Below are 22576 nucleotides of genomic sequence, written 5' to 3'. Positions count from 1 at the left end.
GTCGGTGGGAACAGCAATCTCTATGGAAAACTGGAGATTTTTCAACATCCCACATGATCAGCAGCTCCCATTCTTGGTATTTCTCCCAACCCGTTTGTGATTAATGTTTTAAGATAGATGTGCACCCATGTTCACGCAGCACTCAAAAGCCCAACAAGGTAAGTGCATAAAGGGACCCTGACACACCAACAGAACACGGAATCCCGCCTTTCACTACAAAATAGATGGAATTGGGGGCAGTTATCTTCACTTAATCACTTGACTTCCTGTTACTCATTGATTTGCTTGAGCAGGCGCCAGTAACGTCTCCATTCATCCCCATCGTGTGCTAGCGTAGCCCAATGGCGTCTTTTTATTCTAGGAACATGAAGAGCCTCAAACCGATCGTTTGGGGTCTTGACGAAGAAGTCTGACCATCTCATAGGTGGGCGGCCACGCAATCTTTTGACGTCCCGTGGGATCCAGTCGGTAACACCTCTAGTCCAACGGTCATCTCCAAATTGCATTACGTGTCCAGCGCATCTGATTTTCGACACCTTGGCAAACGAGACAGCATCCCTGATTCTTGATCATTGGAGGTCGGAAGTCCAGATTCCTTCTCTCATTTGAGTGACATGATACTCCAAGCATAGCTCTTTCAATTCCTCTTTGAGAGACCCGAATAGTGTTCTCAACCTGTTTTCATAGGGCCCAGGTCTCTGAAGCGTATGTTAATGCAGGAAGAACAGTGGAATCAAAGAGATGTGCCTGTAGCCGGAGGTTCTTCCTCCTCTTAGCTATTTCTTCGATGCTCTTCAAGGCGTTCTAAGCCACTCTCTTCCTCCTACGCAACTCAGATGCCAGGTCATTCGTCATGTTGACTTCTTGGCCAACATGACTTGACTGTTGCATTCGGAGATGGTCGTTCCGTTGAGAGCAAATGGAACGTCAGGAACGAGACTGTTTTTCATAAACATTGTCTTTGTGAGATTCAGCTGAAATCCAACCTTTCCACACTCACGGTCGAAATCAGCCAGCATTTGTGCTGCTTGGCTAATGTTTGGTGTTATTAGAACGATGTCATCAGCAAAGCGGAGATGGTGTAGTTGCCGACCGTCTATCTTCACTCCCATTCCTTCCCATTCCAGTCATCACATGACGTTCTCGAGGGTGGCACTGAAGAGTTTCAGTGAAATGGTATCACTCTGCCGAACCCCTCTCAGACATCAATGATCACTTCTTTGTAGAATGGTGAGATCCTGGTAGTGAATCCATAATACAGCTCATGGAGGATCCTGATGTATTGAGTTTGAATGCCCTAATTGGCTAGGACTTCAATGACCACTTCCGTCTCAACAGAAACAAAGGCCTTCTTTAAATCAATGAACATTAGACAGAGCGGCATCTTGAACTCCAGAGAAACCTCAATGAGCTTGGTCACCATGTGGATATGGTTGATCATGCAGAATCCTTTGCAGAACCCGGCTTGCTCGCATGGGTGTCCTTCATCTAGTGTTCTGCCAATCCTTTTCAGGATGGCTCGAGTGAACAGCTTGTAGATGACAGACAATAGGCAGATCGGGCGATAGTTGCCAATGTCGTGGATGTCTTCCTTCTTGTACAGGAGTACAGTCCTGCTGGTTTTCCATTGGGACGGAACTTTGCATTCAGACAGGTGGCATGTGAAGAGCTGAGCCAGTGTATTGATGAGTACTGACAGCAGGTTCTTCAGGTGTTCAGGTCTGACCTTGTCTGAGCCAGGTGCTGTTCATTTCTTTACCGATGAAATGGCGTGTTGGATTTCGGAAGGGAGTACATTGGGAACAACATATCCATTTTGCAGAATTTGGTATGTGGGCAGATGGACATGGCTATCAAAGAGACCTGAGTAGAAGTCATGGATAATCTTCTCCATTGCCCTTCTGCAAGATGAGATAGATCCATCAGGATGTCATGTCAGAGGGCAGTCATCTTGGTCTTGTAGTTGGCGAAGGACAGGCAGGCGTTACAAATGCTTTTCCCGGCATCTGCCAGCACTGCTGCTCTTCTTTTTTTTTTTTTTTAATTTTTGGGTCACACCCGGCAATGCACAGGAGTTACTCCTGGTTCATACACTCAGGAATCACTCCTGGCGGTGCTCGGGGGACCATATGGGATGCTGGGATTCGAACCTGGGTCGGCCGTGTGCAAGGCAAACACCCCACCTGCTATGCTGTTGCTCCAGTCCCTGCTCTTCTCTCTTTGAGGTCTTCCTTTATCCCATCTCAGCACTGCTTTGCAAGCTTGGATGTTCCCTTGCAGTTGCCTGAGGCATCTGCCAAGCCAAGTTGACGAATAAGCTCAAGAGTTTTCAGCAGTTAGAGAAGACAGTTATCTTAACAAAATAAATCAGAGAGGGCTGATAGCACAAAGGGTTAATACTTTACATGTCTGAGGCCCAGATGTTATGCAGCACGCCATGAAACTCTGGCCTGATCCTCAAGCACTAAGCTGGAATAACCCGAGCAGTTTTAGTTGAGTTCTAAAACCAATCCAGAAAAGTCAGAGAAAGACAAATACCAGATGATCTCTCTTCTAGGTGGCATATAAAGAAGCAAAGCAAAAGAATGAATGGTATCCAAGTCTTTAAAGAAATGCAGTTTGATTAGTTTAAAAGATGGGGGGAAGAGGGGAGAGCAGACAGGATGGGGGAAAGCAGGGATTCAAGTGGCAACTAAAGTGCATTTTGTCAGTGGTGTAGAAGCAGTAATTTATAAACACATTACTTCAAATACCAAAAATGTAAGAAAAATGGTTGAGAGAAAGTAACAGCACAAATTCTATATGACACTAGATTAGTATCTACATCCTACAATATAAGGAAATTTTCTCCTTATTCTGATTATAATCTGAAGTTACCTTGTTTTGCTCTCTTCCATGTCTGGAGTATAAATAGTATTGAAACTACAATTTTAATAATATTCACTATTACAATTTTAATAATATTTATTCAGTCACTCACGAACTACAAAAGTCACATTGCAAACTGCAAAAGTGAGACTGACTGGGTTCAAATTCAGGCTGTATCACTTGTTAGCTGAGTAAATCTCAAGACAGTTACTGAATTTTCCACCTGAGTTTCTCTTATCTAAACAAGGTACTGTGCTTCAGAAAGTACCAAGGTGCTTCAGAAAGCTATTGTGGACATGATTTCATTTCATTTTCATTTCATCATCCTGTTATTCGTCGATTGCCTCGAGCAGGCCCCAGTAACGTGTCCTTCATCCTAGCCCTGAGATTATATTCAAGGCTCTTTAGGAGAATGAGACCCATCATTGTTACTGGTATTTGGCATATTTGGTACGCCAAGGGGAGTTTGCCAGACTCTGGCCTGTGGGCAGGCTACATTTGATAGCCTGCAAGTTTGTCCAAAGTAGGAATGAGATAATAAGATGTCACAAAAAAGATGTCCTCATAAGATGTGGACTTGAGAAAGCTGAAAACTGAGAAAACTAAAACTGCTAAGAAAAGTAACTTGCACATTGTAAGAACTACGTATCAGCTAACAGTATTAATAATAATATTACCATTTCTTATACCAAAGCAAGAAAGAAAGAACTCCAAGGTTGAGGCTACTTTCTATTTAGTATCACTGTATTTTTCCAATTCATAGTCCCTCATATAAATACTTCCCCTTCCCCATCTTCTCTTTTTTTGAGAGGGGTGTGGTTTGAGCCTTGCCTAACTATGCTTAGGGACCATAAGGGATGCCTGGGATCAAATGGTCAGTCACCTGTAAGAAAAATGCCCTACCTGCTATACTATCTCTCGACCCCTAAACATTTCCTTGTTGCCTAACCTTCAGTACCTTTTCTTTCAAAAAAATGTTTTTGATCCCCCACCCCAGTGTGCACATGTGCCCGGGCACACACACAGAGTAAAATAAATTTGTTTTGACAGTTTATTACATATTGTACCAGTTCTATTTAGGATTATTAAGAAATAATGTCTGATCACCAATTTAAGTTTTTTAGTTCAGCAAAAGTGTTCTATTTAAAAGTCTGTGTTCAACATAGTATTAATCTTTGTCAGCTGAAAATTAATATTTGCTTAAGGAAAGATATAGGTGAATATGTAACAAATTCTTTTAATTCTTAGGCTATAAATATAAATTTAAATAAATTGTATTAAAATTATGGTTAAATATATGCATATTATATCCCAGGTTTTTCTAATTTCTGCCTAGTTTCTATTAATTAACAGATGAGCACTTCAGTATGAGACAAAAGACTTTAAGGAAAGGGCACACTTCGAATTACCCTGGGATGCCTGAAAGACTGTAAACGCTGATGCTGTCTATGTGAATTGTGAAGTGTTGGAAATTAATCCTCAAGAAATATGTGTTAATAAACAACATATATTAAATATACTGATTAAAATTCTTTGATTAGTCTGAAAAAAATGTTTTTGATGTACATAAGGAATAAAAAAAGAAGAAAAAAAACAAGACAAAAACACATTTAGGAGATTATTAGAACTTGGAGAGGTTTTAGAAATCTAATAACCATTTCATTTCCCACATTGGTATAAACAAACCTAATCAAGTTAAATCAACTGGACCAATTCAAATATTTAATTAGGAAATGAACTAAACATCCCTCAACCCCCATTATACATCATCATTATACACTGTTATTTTAAAATACATTGAAGTGCAAGAAAGGCAACTTAATCACCAACAAAGCTCATCACCACAGATTACCACTGACACTTTGGTGAAGATTCTTTAAATACAATAGGATCAAATGCTCCCCAAAGCAAAATAACCAAAAGGGTGTGTGTGTCTGTGTGTGTGTGTGTGTGTGTGCGCGCGCGTGCGTGCACATGCACGCACGTGCACGCCTGTGTTGCGGGAAGCTTTAGTTTCAACTTAAAGCCTTTATTAATATGCAAATTATTCTGTTAATACACTTTTAAGAAGTATCATGTTTAGGGAAGATTAATTTATAGAGAAACAAATCAATAATTAAAAAAATTAGTATCAAAGTCCAACAGAACAAGCACATAAGATAGCCGAGGTTAGACTCAGACTTCTATCTCCAAAAGACACATAATTTTGACTAACCTTACCATGCAGCAGCCCTTCATTTTAAGGACACAGTTCCAACTGCATTTATACTAGAAAGCCAATGCCTTGATCAACTGACTCATTTACTTAGCCTAAAGTTTCTCAGTGTCTAACTAGCAAGACACTGTCTAACTAGCAAGACACTGAAAAACTCTATTGGACACCAGTGGACAGAATTTTGAATTCAATAATTCACCTATTTATTAACTAATAGACTATAATACCTTATATACAAAATGAGTACAAAATTAAGTAACCTTTTTTTAGCTTTTGGCCGAATCTCTACCATGTTTCTACCATGGCCCAGATAAAACATACTATATAACTAAAAGCAATAAAACATAACTAGAAGTACAGTGAACATAGGTCAATGGGCCTGAGTTCTAGTAATGCTGTGTCAAATTCGCAGCCTGACATTAACAACTGTTCTATCATCCCTTTACATGACAGACAACAAATTAAATCAAATACTACCAAAATGTTAAATGTTGATGAGTAGAAGCTACAGATTTAGATGTCTTCACTTTTCCATTCTTTCAACAAGCATCATCATTTTTGTCTTCCTGACACATCACACCCACTGCTTACCTACATCAACTCCCATGTACATTAAAACAGAAAATCAGAAAAGTATAATGATTTTTTTTAATTGCTATACCAATGGTTTTCCGGGGTGCAGAATTTCAGAGGTAGCACTATCTCTTACACAAACACTAGACCCACCATCAAAATTCTATCCCCAATATCAAAGGTTCCCTATACCTGACCCACACCTCCCATCCCTTACCAGTCTCCCCACATAATACCAAGATGTATTGGAATTTCTCACCAGTTAATTTGCTTCATTTTGATTACACATAAAATAATTCTGGTATCTTTTTTTGGGTGGTGGAAGACACACACCCAGCAGTGCTCAGGGATTACTTAATCCTGTCTGCTCTTACAGATCATTCCCAAAGGGCCTTGAAGGACCAGATGGGGTGCTGGGAATCAAACCCTGGACAGTCACGTGCAAGTGCCCTACCCAATGTACTGTCTGGCCACAAAATACCTGGTATCTCTGTTTTGGGAATCCGTCAGACAGATGAGATCCAACTATCTTCCCCCAATTCCTATGGTTGCCTTTTGTGTACTTTTTTCACTATGTAAAAACTTCTTAATATAGTCCCATCTGTTTATCCTTCCTTTTGTTTCCCTTGCCAAAGGAGCTGAGACTGCAAATATAACAATGATATCAGGTGTATCACCTACATTTTCCACTATTTTACAGTTTGGGGTCAATTATCTAAGATTTTAATCTATTTTGAGTTCACATTTGTGTATGATGTTAGTGATCTAGTATTTCTTGTCTCCAGTGGCTGTCTGGGCTCCCTGGTATTATCTGTTGAATAGGTTTTTCTTTCTCCACTGGAGGGATTGACTCCCCTGTCACAGACTGGGACCAGCACTCTATTCCACTGGCTTCTCTGGGTTTCAAACCTACCGTTTTAATTACTACGGATTTTATTTTTAAGACATGAAGTATGCTATCTTTATTTTTCTGCTTTATTCTCAGAATTGCTTGGACAATTAGAAGTCTTGTGTGATTCCATACAAATTCTACATTTGTTTGTGCAATTTCCTTAGAAAGGCCACTGGTGTTTGGACAAGTTGATTGTTGTCTTTAAATTCCTCTATCTCCAGCATATTAAATTGTGAGCTACGACCCAAGACAGAATCACATAAGAAAATTTGGAGTTGCAAAAGACTAGAAACAGTAAAAGGTTTCAGAACTCAGAGCCAAAAATTCAAAATCAAAGTTATAATGAATCTGTGGCACTTCTGGCATCACCAACCATTCCACCAGTAAAACTGTGTGGATATATATGAGCACCAAAGCTATGTACACTGTTTTGTATCCCTACTTGACTAAACTTGCTATTTCTCAAACAATCTTTAATGATGTCTTTAGTCTACATATGCCATCTACAAACAGTGGCTTTGCTTTTTCCCCAGCGTGAATTCTGTCTACAAATTTTTCTTGCCTAACTTATCTAAATAGAACTTCCAAAACTATTGCACTTTGCTTCAAATTTTTTGAAAGAGGAGTGAGAGCAGTTATTTTTGTCTTATTTCAGACACTGAAGCTTTCAGTTTGCACCAGTTTTTAAATTACTTTTGATTTGTCATATATATCCTTATGTTTTATGTTCCTTCTATTCTTAATTTAATGTGCTATCATAAATGGAGGTTGATTACTGTCAAATGTTATCTCAGCATTTAATATGATGGCATTATTTTTATCTTTCTGATGTGGTTTGTCACATTAATTGATTTGTGTCCATTAAGGCATCCTTGATCCTTGGGATAATTACCACTCAGTCATGATAAATCTCTAGATATGTTGTTTTTGGATTTAATTTGACAAATCTTGTTGAGGATTTTCATGTTTAAGTTCATCAGAGGTATCAAGTCTGTAGTTTTCTCTTTTTTGGGATGTCCTTTATTGGCATAAGAATTAGAGTGTTATGACGTGTTTGGGAATGTTCCCCCTCTTCAATATTATGAAAGAATATTAGCAGAACAGGCATGAGTTTGTCTTTGAAAGTTTTGAGTTCACTAGTGAAGCCATTATGACCCTGGACTTTTGTTCTTAGGGTTTAATCACAGCTTTGACAATCACATTGACACTTGTGATTTGACTGTTTTTTTCTCCCTTGGTCAGTTTTACAAGGTTGTATAATTCTTAAAAATTGTTCATTTCTGAGATTTTCTATTGATCTCTAGTCTCATGCCATTGTGATTGGAAAAGATGCTTGATATAACTTCTATCTTCATATATTAAGACTTTCAAGTCCTGGGCCACAGCATGGGTAGGGCTCTTGCCGTGGACACAGCTGACCCAAGTTCATTCAATCTCTGGCATCCCATGTGATCCCCTGAGCACCACCAGGCGATATTTCTACGTGCACGCAGAGCCAAGAATAACCCCTGAGCATCCACATCCCCAGTTGTGGCCCAAAACCAAAAGCCAAAAAAAAAAAGGGGACCCTCAGTTCCTACCATATGACCTATCCTTGAAAATGAATCCTTTGCACTTGTCAAGAATAATATTCATTTGCTTTAGTATGAAAATTTCTGTCATTCTATAAACTAGTATGTAACTAGTAATTTAATCTCATTTAATCTTCATTAAAAGCCATCACACTCTGCTCCATTTTTAGGTCTGGATGATCTGTCCATTGTTCTGAGTTCTATGTTGATTTCCCCCATGATATGCTATAAGAAACATCATAATGTACAGGGCACTTGCTTTGCATGACCCAGCTGGGCCCCCAGTACCCATATTCCCTGACCTCAGCTGGAAGAGTGCAAATGCAGGAATCAGCCCTAGAGCAGGATATAGCCCTCAAACAAAATAGCAGTGCTGTTAAAAATGTATTCTTTTTTTTTTTTTTTTTTGCTTTTTGCGTCACACCCGGCAATGCACAGGGGTTACTCCTGGTTCTACACTCAGGAATCTGCCTGGCAGTGCTCAGAGGACCATATGAGATGTTGGAAAACAAACCCAGGTCGGCCGCGTGCAAGGAAAATGCCCTACCGGCTGTGCTACTGTTCTAGCTCCTAAAAATGTATTCCTTGATCTCTGGCATCCCACACAGTCGCCCAAGCACCACCAGGAGTAACCCCTGCATGCAGATTCAGGAGTAAACCCTAACCATAACTGAGTATTGTGCCCCAAACAAAAACAGTAACAACAACAGAAAGATTGTGCCATGCCTTCGGTGACAGAGAAAATAGTACAGTAGGTAGGGCAACTGCCTCGAAAATAGCCAACATGGCTTCAATTCCCAGCAACTCAAATTGTCACCCAACACCACCAGGATTAATTTCTGAGTGCAGAGCCAGGAGTTATCCTTGAGCATCACTAGGTATGATCCCAAAACAGAAAATCACCAATAATAATAATAATAATAATTATATATACCTTGAGGACTTTAAAAAATATATATACATTGTATATTTAGGTCATATCTTTTTGATGGACTGACCCCTGGATAAACGAATAATAACCATCTTTATAATATTAGCTTTCTTAATTTAAAGTTACATTATCAGATATGAGAATAGCAGTTCCAGCCCTTTTCATTGTTGACATGGAAGACCTTGCTTAGTCTTTAACTCAGATTAAATCTGATGCATATCTCTTTATATGCGTAGCACTTGATGAAGCTTTTTAATTCATCCAACCACTGTGTTTTGCATTGATTTCAGAACATTAAAATTGATTGGCTTAATCATTTCTCTCTCTTTTTTTTAGTTTTGTTTTCTGATTGTAGATTAGATTGCTATTTCTTTTCCATTTGTTTTTATCGTTTTTAATTGGGTGTTTTCCCCCTGGTGATTCTCTTCAGATCTTCATCTTTTCTAAATTTCTCTTCTCCAGATTTTTGTTTTACAGTTACCATTGGAGTTGTTTCAAGTATGGGAGGTGGTGTGGGCATGAGGATGGGACACAGACTGAGACCAATTTTGTAGTTTTTGCTACTTTTATTTCCTTTTATTATCTCACTGATATTAATATTTCTGCTTTTACTTTATCACCTTGGTTCAAGATTTTCTATTCTTTTGTTTCTATGTAATGAACTCTATTCAATATTTTCTATAGTGCAAGTCAGTTGGTGTTAAGCTCCAACAGTTTTTGCTTAAAAATAATCTAATTCTCCACCATACTTAAGTAATAATTTTTATAGAATAAAGCATTCTTGGCTGCCCATTTTCTTTTATTGATAAATGCCAAGAAAAAGAAATATGTCACTCTAGTCTCTCCTAGAATTTAGGATTTCTGCTAAGAAGACTGATAAAAGTCAGCAAGAGGTGATTTTATTTCTTGTTACCTTATAGTTAAGTTCTGGTTGTGTTTTAGAGGAAGCACTGCTTTTAGCATCTAGTATATTTCTCCGCAATTTCACTTGAAACATGCTATGAACAATATGCTCAGCAAATCATCTCTTGACAAAGCAAACTGTTTAATCCATGAAATTTTATGATTACTAACAATAATTCTAAATATTTTATGAGAAATTAAGAAACAAAAGTTTTTAAAAGAGAAAAAAATCAGAGCTGAAGATAGCACAGAGGTCAGGAATCACTGGATTATCAAGTCAGTAAAAGACAGCACGCGCGCACACACACACACACACACACACACACACACACACACACACAAAACCAGAAAACTACAGACTGATACCTCTGATGAACTTACACATAAAACAAGATCTACAACAAGATCTTGGCATACTGAATCCAACAACATATGAAGAGAATCATTAATCATGACGAAGTGAGACCACAAAGATGTGCAAGGTTCAAGTTTGAAGCCTGTAGCAGAGGATCCCCTGAGCACTGCTTGGGGGAGTTCTGGTGGTCCTCAGCAATGCAGGACCTAAGCAACTCTGCATTGTGGGGTCCTAAAACCGAAGCACCTGGACTAACTAGCAAGTATTGCTGGGAACAAGTGGCCGAAACATTACTTTGGAGCACCATTCCCCAACAATAAACAAAACAATATTATACAAAAATAAAACATGAACTGTTTGAACCATATGAGCTCTGCCAGGAGTAATCCATAAGTGCAGAGTTGGGAGGAAGCCCTGAGCAGTGCCACATATGGTACAAAAAATAAAAGGAAAAAACCAATCTCTTATAGAACATTTAAATCATTAACTGCTTTGTAAGAATAACCAGGTAAACTAAGCAATTCACTATTTCACTAAATCCACATACCATCAGGGATTCTAATATTGGAATTCAACAAAAAAGTCTGCCATTACAACTTCTATGTATTAATTTCATCTATTATTTATTTGTATATATATGTGTATATATATATATATATATATCGACCATATCCACACAATAACCAAGCTCATTGAGGTATCTCAGGAGTTCAAGATGCCGCTCTGTCTAACGTTCATTGATTTAAAGAAGGCCTTTGGTTCTGTTGAGACAGAAGCGGTCATGGAAACCCTAGCCAACGAGGGCATACAAACTCAATACATCAAGATCCTTCGTGAGCTCTATTGCGGATTCACTACCAAAATCTCACCATTCTACAAAGAAGTAATCATCCATATCAAGAGAGGGGTTCGGCAGGGTGATATCATTTCACCAAAACTCTTCAGTGCCACCCTCGAGAACATCATGCGACGGCTGGAATGGGAAAACATGGGAGTGAAGATAGATGGTCGGCAACTACACCACCTCCGCTTTGCTGATGACATCGTTCTAATAACACCAAACATCAGCCAAGCGGCACAAATGCTGAACGACTTTGACCGTGAATGTGGAAAGGTCGGACTACAGCTGAATCTTGCGAAGACAATGTTTATGAGAAACAGCCTTGTTCCTGACGCTCCATTCGCTCTCAACGGAACCACCATCTCCGAATGCAACAGTTATATATACCTAGGTCGAGAAATCAACATGATGAATGACCTGGCACCTGAGTTGCGCAGGAGGAAGAGAGCGGCTTGGAATGCCTTCAAGAGCATTGAAGAAATAACTAAAGGGACAAAGAACCTCCAGCTACGAGCACATCTCTTTGATTCCACTATTCTTCCTGCATTAACATATGCCTCAGAGACCTGGACCCTACGAAAACAGGATGAGAACGCTATTCGGGTCTCTCAAAGAGGAATCGAAAGAACTATGCTTGGAATATCACGATTCACTCAAATGAGAGATAGAATCCGGAGTTCTGATCTTCGTCAACGCTCAAGAATCAGGGACGCTGTCTCATTTGCCAAGACATCAAAAATCAGATGGGCTGGACACGTAATGAGGTTTACAGACAACCGCTGGACAAGAGCCATTACTGATTGGATTCCACGGGACATCAAAAGATCGCGTGGACGCCCACCTATAAGATGGTCAGACTTCTTCCTCAAGACCCTAAATGATCGGTTTGAGGCTCTGCATGTTCCTAGAACGAACAGATACCATTGGGCTACGCTAGCACGCAACCGGGATGAATGGAGACGTTACTGACACCCACTCGAATAAATCGATGAATAACGGGGATTAAGTGATTAAGTGATTATTTATATCACACCTCCACCCCAACCAAAAAATAAATATATAAACTAAGTCAAACATTTTCAGTAAATGAGATGTCATGATAGAATGTTCAAATACTGATTTTGTAAATTATAAAACAGAGAAAACAAGAGGTGGGAAATGCCCACTAAAAATTAACGAGGGTATGGTGCCGCCAGCAGGTCAACCTATAACTGTGAGGCGAGTGCATCAGCACCCTGATGGCACCGTCAGACTTTCAGATACCCCAAAGTTGCTGCTATGCCTTTGGCCAGACCCCAAAACTTGGGGCAAAGTTTACCAAGAAAGTAAATGGCCAAAAGTTAGGTATGTGGGAGACACACCCACAAACCACCTCCAGCTCAGCTATAAAACTGGAAGCATGGTCTCTCTGGTTCCTGATCGAACTGCTTAACGGCCATGATCCCAGAGACTCAAAAATGAATCTCGGAACCCAAACAAAGGCTTTTGGCAGAAAGGCGATCTGTTCCTGCAGTAGGTTACTGGCGCTGGGCCACTCCAGGTGGGAATAGGTTTCGTGCTTTGGCCTGTTCCCCCTGGCAGCCCAGTGACCGCCATCCTCCAGAGGCCACTGGACAGTCAGGTTTGGGCCTGCAGTGATGAGGCACGCGGGGCCTCACCAGATGGGGGTCGAACCGGCCCTTTCCTCCCCATCCCTACGAGACCCTGAGTCGCCGCCTACAAATGGCCTCTCTGGCTCCTGATCAAGCTGCTTAATGGCCATGATCCCAGAGATTCAGAAACAAATCTTGAAACCCAGTGGCTTTTGGCAGAAATGCATCCAGACTGCAAACAAGGTAGCCGCTGTCTCAGAGCTTATAGGAAAGCCAGGTATGAGCCAGCAGTGACGGGGCAACTCAGTCTCATGGGAAGGGGGGAAGTACCGGCTCATCCTTCACGCCCTACCAAGGTCACGAGTTGCTTCCCATGAGCAGCTCTCTGGCACGGCCATGGCTCCAGAGGCAAAAGGACTTAATCCAGAGCCCGGCAACTTGCGGCAGAAAAGTGAATGGTCCATGCATTTAACTACGGCACCAAGCCTCACTGGGAGGGAAACAGTGTTGCTCCCTTCCGCCCTCCCCGCCCCCCAGCAGCAAGGTGGCCACCACCTCAGAGCTTATAGGAAAGCCAGGTATGAGCCGGCGGTGACGGGACAACTGCAGTCTCATGGGAAGGGGGGGAGGGGGGCAATACCAGCTCGTCCTTCAAGTCCTACCAAGGTCACGAGTGTCCCCCCACAAGTGGCTCTCTGGCACAGACATAACACCAGACACACAGAAGCCAATCTTGTAATTATCTGGTTCTTTGCAGAAATACAAAATCATGGCCGCGTGACATTATGATTCTCATAACCAGCTATAGAAAACAAAATATTTCACAATGCCTTTTCAGCAATTCTGATTGTTAGGGGGAAAATTCTAAACAATAATGGTGCATCTTTTGTCGAAATAATGAATGTAATAAATGTAGAGAAGAGTTAAGTAGAAATCATCTGCCTCACAGGCATTGGGAGGGGTGGGAGGCATGTATATTGGGGTTCTTGGTGGTGAAAAATGAGTACTGGTGAAGGGAAAGGTGTTTGATCATATGACGAAGACTTAAACCTGAAAGCTTTGTAACTTTTCCCACCGTGATTCAATAAATAAATATAAGAAGGAAAAAAAAAACAATAAAAACACATTAGCGGGGCTTAGAAAATAATACAGGAGTATATCTCACATCAGTGAGAATGGCACATACCAAATACTCTGGCAACAATCTGTGTTGGCAGGAATGCAGTGAAAAAAAGGAAACTGTCATCTACTGCTGGTGGAAATGTTTTCTGGTTCAACCCCTATAAAAAACATAATGAAGGGTTCTCAGCAAACTTAAAAACGAGTTGCTATATGATCCAACAATTCCACCTTCTGGTATCTACCCTCAGGACAGAAAAACATTCATTCAAAAGAATGCATGCGGGGCTGGAGTGATAGCACAACAGGTAGGGCGTTTGTCTTGCATGCAGCTGACCCAGGTTCGATTCCCAGCATCCCATATGGTCCCCTGAGCACCGCCAGGAGTCATTCCTGTGTGAAGAGCCAAGAGTAAACCCTGTGCACTGCCGGGTGTGACCCAAAAAAAAAAAAAAAGAATGCATGCACACCATTATTCATTGCAGCATGGAGAAGTGGTATACATGCTATAGCTATTTTCTTACAGCTGTAAGGTATAAAGAACTCACACACTTTGCGGCATCATGGATGGAAATAGAAGATACCATGTTAAATGAAGCCAGAAGGAGTAAGACAAACACCGTTTCTGAGTTGTAGATCTAAAATAAGGATCCTTGGGTCAAATCTGTGGGGTTTTTGTTTTGTTTTGCTTTTTGAGTCACACCCCAATGATGCACAGGGGTTACTCCTGATTCTGCACTCAGGAATTACTCCTGGCAGTGCTGAGGGACCATATGGGATGCTGGGAATCCAACCTGGTTTAGCCACGTACAATGAATGCCCTACCCGCTGTGCTATCGCTCCAGCCCTTTTTTTTTTTTTAATAAAGTTATATTCGAAGTTAGCCTCTCACTCTTTTTTTATTTTCTATGGCTATTAGAGGGCTATAACCTCAAAACTCGGAAGCTGAAGAGAAAGTTAGCTAACTGCTAATCTCTTAAAACTAAAACTAATGATAACGTTTATTTAAAATACTTATTCTATCCACCAGTTCAGGTATTTCCTGAAGAGGATAAGGTAGTTTGTGCTACAGTAATGTAAAAACCACAAAATTACTGAGAAATACAACAAAGATTTACTCTTCACCAACACATGAATCCTATGCTTCAACATGTCCTTAGAATTTTGGCTCCATATCATCAACTTTGGGGTCCAACTAATGGAGCAACCATTTGTGATCACGGCCAAATCTATCCTGTAGACAGAGGAGCTAATCCTCTCCCAGTGAACAAAAGCAGACTTTGGTAAACAAAACTATAAACATAAAACAATTTAATTTTTCTTAATTTCTGCAACCTCTCCCTTCAGTGTAGCAAATTTTACATAAAAAATTTAAGCACAAAATTAAAAGACCAATGTAATTTCATGTTTCCCAAAAAGACTAATATTCAAGTTTTATTATTATAAAGGGAGTTATTTAAGTTTATTCTTTATTTTCTTAAAAAAATAATAAAAGTTTTGGGGAAAAATAAATACTAAACCATCTACTAAATGTATGCAAGCATTGTACCTAAAGAAGGGAACCCTCAGTGAGGAAAACAATGAAGTGTCGAGTACTGCTACCCATGGGTTTGAGCACTACAGCTAAGTAAAAACCACACAACTGAAAGTATGATCCTTGGTCATTGCAACACCATCATCAAAAATAATACAGACAGGAAGGGTGAAGAGCTAAAGGGGACCCTTAGGCTTCCCAGCACCGACATACATGTGCCATGCACACCTAACAGTTCTACTGTCTGTGATCCTCAGAGGATTCACAAAGTGTATCACCACTGCAGTAATCCCTAGTAAGTACTACGAACAGTATGTGTATTACAACCAGTTGCACTGCAACCATGTGCAACTTTCAACCATCATAGCACCAACACTGAAGAGAAAGTAAAAAGATAACTGGACACATACCAAACTACAAAAAATACATCACCAACCTCCATGTCATATGTTCATCGATTGCCTCGAGCAGGACCCAGTAACGTCTCCTTCGTCCTAGCCCTGAGATTCAAGGCTCTTTCAGGGTTAGGAGAATGAGATCCATCATTGTTACTGGTATTTGGCATATTGGGTACGCCACGGGGAGTTTGCCAGACTCTGCCGTGTGGGCAGGTTACATTCGGTAGCCTGCCAGTTTGTCCAAAGTAAGCATGAGATAATAAGATGTCACATGGCCGCAAATGTGGCCGCGCGCTTCCGGGATCTGGGTTTTATAGTCTCTAGGTCTTGGCCGTTGATGGGATTACACGACGCCAGGAGGCCAGTTGGTGGGTTGTGACCCCTCCCTACTGAAATATGGAGGATCTGGGTGGAGGATGCTCAGCCCCGATCTGAGCAGGCTTGGAGATCTCAGCCCCTGAATCCACATGCCTTTGTTCCTCTGCCGGTACCTTCATTCGCGTGGAGAGTGGTCTCAGCACAGTGGTGGCTGGTTCTGGAGGTCTTCAGCTGCCGGAGCCCTGGTCGGGGCAGGGAGGGAAACTCAACCCGCTCCCCTCCAAGGGGCCCCAGCGAGGACAGCCAGGTGCGGGGGCAGGAGACTCTGCGCTGTTCTCTTCCGGGATCTGGGTTTTATAGTCTCTGGGTCTTGGCTGTTGATGGGATTACACGGCGCCAGGGGGCCAGTTGGTGGGTGTGACCCCTGCCTACTGGAATATGGAGGATCTGGGTGGAGCATGCCATATGAAACTCAACAAAAACTTGAATTAAAAAAAATGAATTAATCTTAATTCAGTCTAGATAACATATTTAGACTGCCAGTGTAATAAAACTTATCCAGGTTTTAATTGACAAATATTTCTCTAGTCACGAAATATTCAATGCAGACACTGATGATGTAATGAAAATATAGTTCTTGCTCTCTAGGAGTTAACAGACAATTTTAACGAAAAATAGTACTAAGATACAGATAAATAGCAAGGGCCTTTGTCAGGTTCCAGAAGTCATCTATACCCAAAAGGGAGGTTATTTATCAGAGACATTAAAGAGTAGCAGTTAACATGAGAAGTGGAAAGAGAAAAATATAATAGGTTGACCCAAATATTTACTTTAAAAATGCTATATGGAGGAATCCTTAAAAGAAAGAAGAGAATGGGCCAGAATGATAGTACAGCAGGTTGGGAACTTGTCTTGTACACGGTCGACCTGGGTTAGATACCCAGCATCCCAGAAGGTCTCTGGCGCCCTGACAGGAGTGATGCCTGAGAAGAGAGCCAGGAGCGGAACACCACTGGGTGTAACCCAAAACCAAAACAAAAGAAAAAGAATGAAGAAAAAAGTAGTAATAAACTATCACTATAGACAAGTGGAAACTAACTTTTCAAATCCAAGAAAGAACATCAAAGCTAACTATATGGAAGCCCACAAGAGATGGCTTGGTGCAGCACCAATATAAACCAAGACAGATGTGTGGGAGAGACTAGATTGTTGGGATCTCTAACACTGGGACTGAGGAGTTTATAGAACAGAAGTTTATAGTTTCTGTGTATAAGGAAAAAGAATTTTATTATCTCCTCTCATTCTTACACAGAAGATTGGTTATCCTACTCCAACCAGGACCAACAGACTTAGCTGGAGGGAAGAGGACCTAGAGGATGAATAGTTTTTAAAAGGGCAATTAAATGAAATTATACCACATAAACCATTAGAATTCTGCATGTCGCTGTCTCTCTCTTTCACATTTCCCCCATCCTCCACCAAATCCCTCCTCCATCAACATAAAAGGATTTGAGATTATTACCACGGTTGGAAATTTATCAGCGAAGTGGATATACCAGATCCACCTGTATCACAAAGCTCAGATTACAAGCCCCACAGTTATGCTGAGCTTCCAATCAGCTGCTTAAAAGCAGAAAGACTATATTCATTTCATTCTAAATCTCATTTTAGTTTCTAAACTGCATTCTGATTTTAAAAAATTAAAATGAAAGACAATGAAGTGAAACAGAAATCTAAGCAAAGAATTTTATTTTTATCATTTTTATACATGTTGGAGCGAGAGCACAGCGATTGCACGAGGCCGACCCAGGTTTGATTCCTCCGTCCTTCTCGGAGAGCCCGGCAAGCTACCAAGAGTATCCTGCCCACATGGAAGAGCCTGGCAAGCTCCCCGTGGCATATTCGATATGCAAAAAAACGCCCAAAACAGTAACAACATGTCTCACAATGGAGACATTACTGGTGCCCACTCGAAACAATGAATGAACAATGGGAGGAGAGTGTTACGTGCATTTTTATACAAGATAAATAATTAAAAGCAATTTAAAACAAATCTCAATCCTGATTTTAAAAGTACATATCAAAATAGAGTACCTAAAAAGTGTAAAGTACTCAACCTGTATATCCATTAACATAGATGGCAACTCCACTAAAAATTGTAGATGAACTTCCATCCTTCTGCAGAGCAGCATCTGAACGAAACTGTTGCTCCAATTTCTGGACCTTGGCAGCCATATACCCACCCTAAAAATAAAGAAAAAAAGTGAAATAATCACAAGTTGTATTTTTATCTATTTATTTTTCAATTTCCCTTTTAAAAAAACAAAAGAACTTTATTCTGTACCAATGTCTAAGGTATAATGACAATATAATGTATAATAATGATAAATATAAACCACAGGCAAAATTTTCAACTCAGTTTTTAATAACTGTCACATTCTTACACACTACTTTATTTTTCTCAATGTTTACTAAAGTCATTATTAGTAAAAAAAAAAAAGTATTAAAATATCCCAGAATTGGGCTGACAGAGAGACAGCTCTAAGCATATAAAACTTAGATGTGTAAGCAACTGCCTCATTAATCTTTTCTTTAACTTAGGCAAAGGTGATAGAAAAACATGACATTTTTCAAGAGCGTTTCATAAAATGGGAGCTTTTGCATTTTAACTTCACTTTTTAAATTTTAAAAAGGCATGTTTCATAGTATATTTCAATATCCAAGTTGTACTCCACAAGAAACCACCATATGATAACTGAAAAAGCAAATGGGGAGGAGGCACATACACAGAAGAGCTCAGGGGACCAATGCTTTGCCAAAATCTGAACCACTGTCACTGTTGCAGTCACATGTTTGTGTTACCTCTCCAGCCCCTGATGGTTCTAGACCCATGACAGTTATTTTAAACAGGCAAGTGAAGAAGAATTTAATTACATAAAATAATAATCTACAAAATTAAACAAAAGTTACATCAACATTTTAAACAATTAGAATTCTGACAACTGGTCAACAGGGTCTATTTGAGACTGGATTCAATTACCTTCTGTACTGAGTTTAAAATTAGTAACTTCAAGTAAAACTAGGCAGATGAACAAATCAGCACTTTGTAAAGGGGATACAATAAATGATTCCATGGCGAAATTCTGGATCTAATCAATTTGACAGCAGCACTAATTTCCATTAGGTAAATTAAACTCAAGGATGAATTGGCTCATACTGTGCATGACGCTGATCCACATTCAATCCACATACTCCAAGTACCTGGAGCTCCCAAGTACTAATGGAATGGCTCAGGTAATCTCCAGCACTGCATGCATCTTCGGGCCCTAACGCTGAACCAACCACAAGATCCCGCAGGTAGAGAATCACCAAGGACTGTCCTCTCAGTAATATAGTGCTTGAGAGTTTCCCATCTTAAAAAACAATAATAATAAGGAAAAAAATCTAAGTAGTAAAATTCTGCAATAGCTAAAGATCTGTAAAAATCTATTAATTCAGGGGCTGGAGCAACAGCACAGTGGATAGGGCATTTGCCTTCCATGCAGCCAACATGGCCGACCCTGGTTCAATTCCCAGCATCCCATATGGTCCCCTGAGCACCGCCAGGGGTGATTCCTGAGTGCATGAGCCAGGAGTAACCCCTGAGCATTGCTGGGTGTGACCCAAAAAGAAAAAAAAATCTATTAATTCAGCTAAACTTCTGCCAAATTTGAAATAGTAATTGAATTATTTTGGTTCTGCGCTACATTTCACAGATCTCAGCTGCTGGGATCACTCCAGACAGTGCTGGAGAACGATGGGGTGCCAGGAGTGGTACCCAGACTTTCTGCGTGCAAAAAGAATATGCTCCAGCACTTTGATTCAGCTCCCTGATCTCATCTGAATTAATTCTAGAAAGACATAGAAGTGTGTAAGTGAAAATGTTTGTTCAAAATGCAAAACTTTTTCATTATTCAAATATATGCTCATTATTAAATCCATTTTCTGCAGAAAATAGAAAAAGAAAAAAAGAAAGAGAGAGAGAGAGAGAGAGAGAGAGAGAGAGAGAAAGAAAGAAAGAAACCCAATCTCCATGTTAACATTTTTGGGATCTCATTTTCCGACTAGCTTTTCTTTTTTTTTTTTTTTCGGTTTGGGGCCACAGCCAGTGGTGCTCAGGGATTTCTCCTGGCTCTGCACTCAGGAATTACTCCTGGCAGTGCTCAGGGGACCGTATGTGATGCCAAGGAGTGAACCCAGGTTGGCTATGTGCAAGGCAAGCACCCTACACATTGTACTATCACTCTGGCCTCCTAACTAGCTTTTCTATCCCTCAAAGCACCAAGATTTCACAAAAATAGGATCCTATTTAACTTATTTGACCGATCGCCTATTATCAGCTTATCTATACTCTTTTCTGATTTTAAGTATTTTTGGCAATGCTGCAAAAGAATAATCACACAAAATATTAGTATACAATAATTTTCTACATTAGACTATTCATTTCTCAGTATATAATGCCTGAGAGCAAAGTTTAGGGATGTTAAAGTCTTACTACAACTCAACAAATAGATGTCTAAAGTGATTTACAATTTAAAAAATGTCTTGAACATGGTATAAACTAAAAGAAAAATGAAAAATACCTAGAAAATGCAATATAATTATTTTTATTCTTTTAAAACACACCCATTTCTCCCAGCCATCATTTTCAGCTCGCTTCCTCCATCCACCTCGTCTCATAGTGGAACTTCTGTATGAGGAGAAAAAAAATATGTCAATTTTCTAACATAATGAACTATCATTGATGCTTTATCTTAATATCAAGAAATTTTTTAAAATTTAATTTTCAGTTTATGGATTTAAATGTTTAATACCAATTTAATTTTTTAGGCTTCACAAGTGAAATCTGGTACTAAAAAAAACCTCTGTGCAGAATATCATCAGATCTAAATTATAGCTACTTTAAATTCAAACGTTAGCAGGAAAAACTTTTATGCATTTCTGAGCACCAATCCTAATACCCATTTAGATAAAAATATCACCAAATCTTACTAACATAGCTGTTGTAACATTTATTTAGTACTAAAGAGAATCTGAGAAAACATTTTGCGCTACGTATTCTCCTATACTGTGACTCTTAAAACTCTCTTACTTGGGGTATGGTGCCACTAGCAGGTCAATCTGTACCTGTGAGGCAAGTCCATCAGCAGCCTGATGGCGCCTTCAGACTTCCAGATATCCCAAAATTGCTGCTGTGCCTTTGGTCAGACCCCAACAACTTGGGGCCAAGTTTACCAAGAAAGCAAATGGCCAAAAGTTAGGTATGTGGGACACACACCCACAAACCACTTCCAGCTCTGCTATATAATTGGAGGCAAGACCTCTCTGGCTTCTGATCAAACTGCTTAACAGCCATGATCCCAGAGACTCAGAAACAAAACTCAGAACCCAGCGGCTTTTGTCAGAAATGTGTCTGGTTACCGAAGTAGGTTAATGGTACCAGGCCACCCCAGGGGGTAAAGGGTGCTGTCCCTCCGCTTCCTCCCCCTTGGCGGCTCGGTGGCCGCCATCCTCCAGAGGACATAGGACAGTCAGGTTTGGGCCTGCAGTGACGAGACAAGTGGGGCCTCACAGGATGGGGGTGGAGTCATCCTTTTCCTCCCTGCCCTAACAAGACCGTGAGTTGCCACCCACAAACGGCTGCTCTGACTCCTAATCAAGCTGCTTAAGGGCCATGATCCAAGAGGCTCAGAAACAAATCTCAGAACCCAGCGGCTTTTAGCAGAAATGCGTCGGGTCCCTGCAGTAAGTTACCGGTGCCAGGCCACCCCAGGTAGGAACAGGTTTGTGCCTTGGCCTGGTCCCCCTGGCAGCTCAATGGCCGCCATCCTCCAGAGGCCTTAGGACAGTCAGGTTTGGGCTCACTGTGATGAGACCCTGGGGGGAGGGGCTCACAGGATGGGGGTGGAGCCGGCCCTTTTCTTCCCGCCCCAATGAGGTCCCAAGTCACCGCCCACAAACGGCCTCTCTGGCTTCTGATCAAGCTGCTTAATGGCCATGATCCCAGAGACTCAAGAACAAATCTCGAAACCCAGCAGGTTTTGGCAGATTTAACTGTTGAAGTTTCAAAATTCCAAAATCAAGCAGCCACTATGGTGGTGGCTTGACATCATATGTTATTCATAATCAGCAATAGAAAGCAAATTCTCTATGGTTGCCTTTTCGGGAGATCTGAATGTTGGGGTAAAATCCCAAATAATAATGGTGGACCTGGTGTCAAAATATTGAATGTGATCAAAGTAGAGAGAGAATAATGTGGAAATCATCTGCCCTACAGGTAGGGGGAGGGTGTGGGATGAGGGGTATATTGGGGTTTTGGTGGTGGAGGATGGGCACTGGTGAAGGGACGGGTGTTTCACATTGTATGAAGAAGACTTAAACCCGAAAGCTTTGTAACTGCTGTCACGGTGATTCAATAAGACTCTGT

At 40.6% G+C, this 22576-nt stretch overlaps 1 protein-coding gene across 4 annotated transcripts in view; it reads right to left on the bottom strand.

Annotated features, from left to right (window-relative positions):
* The window catches only part of REV1 (REV1 DNA directed polymerase), a 100218-nt gene that overhangs the window by 58914 nt on the left and 18728 nt on the right, over positions 1 to 22576 (bottom strand). For 2 of the 4 annotated variants that reach the window (XM_056116725.1, XM_056116726.1), the window contains exons 2-3: positions 20776 to 20839; positions 18228 to 18354 (exon numbers count right to left, since the gene is read on the bottom strand). In XM_056116725.1, coding sequence (XP_055972700.1) covers positions 18228 to 18354; positions 20776 to 20829 — 181 coding nt within the window. In that variant the 5' untranslated portion in view covers positions 20830 to 20839. Of the gene's footprint in view, positions 1 to 18227; positions 18355 to 20732; positions 20840 to 22576 lie in introns of all 4 variants that reach the window. The other 2 variants (XM_056116727.1, XM_056116729.1) reach the window with 2 other exon arrangements.

This window comes from Sorex fumeus, unplaced genomic scaffold (assembly GCF_029834395.1).
Source record: "Sorex fumeus unplaced genomic scaffold, SorFum_2.1 ptg000033l, whole genome shotgun sequence".
Classification (NCBI taxonomy): Eukaryota; Metazoa; Chordata; class Mammalia; order Eulipotyphla; family Soricidae; genus Sorex; species Sorex fumeus.
The sequence above is the reverse complement of the archived record's forward strand: the minus strand, read 5'-3'. Positions and strand labels throughout refer to the sequence as shown.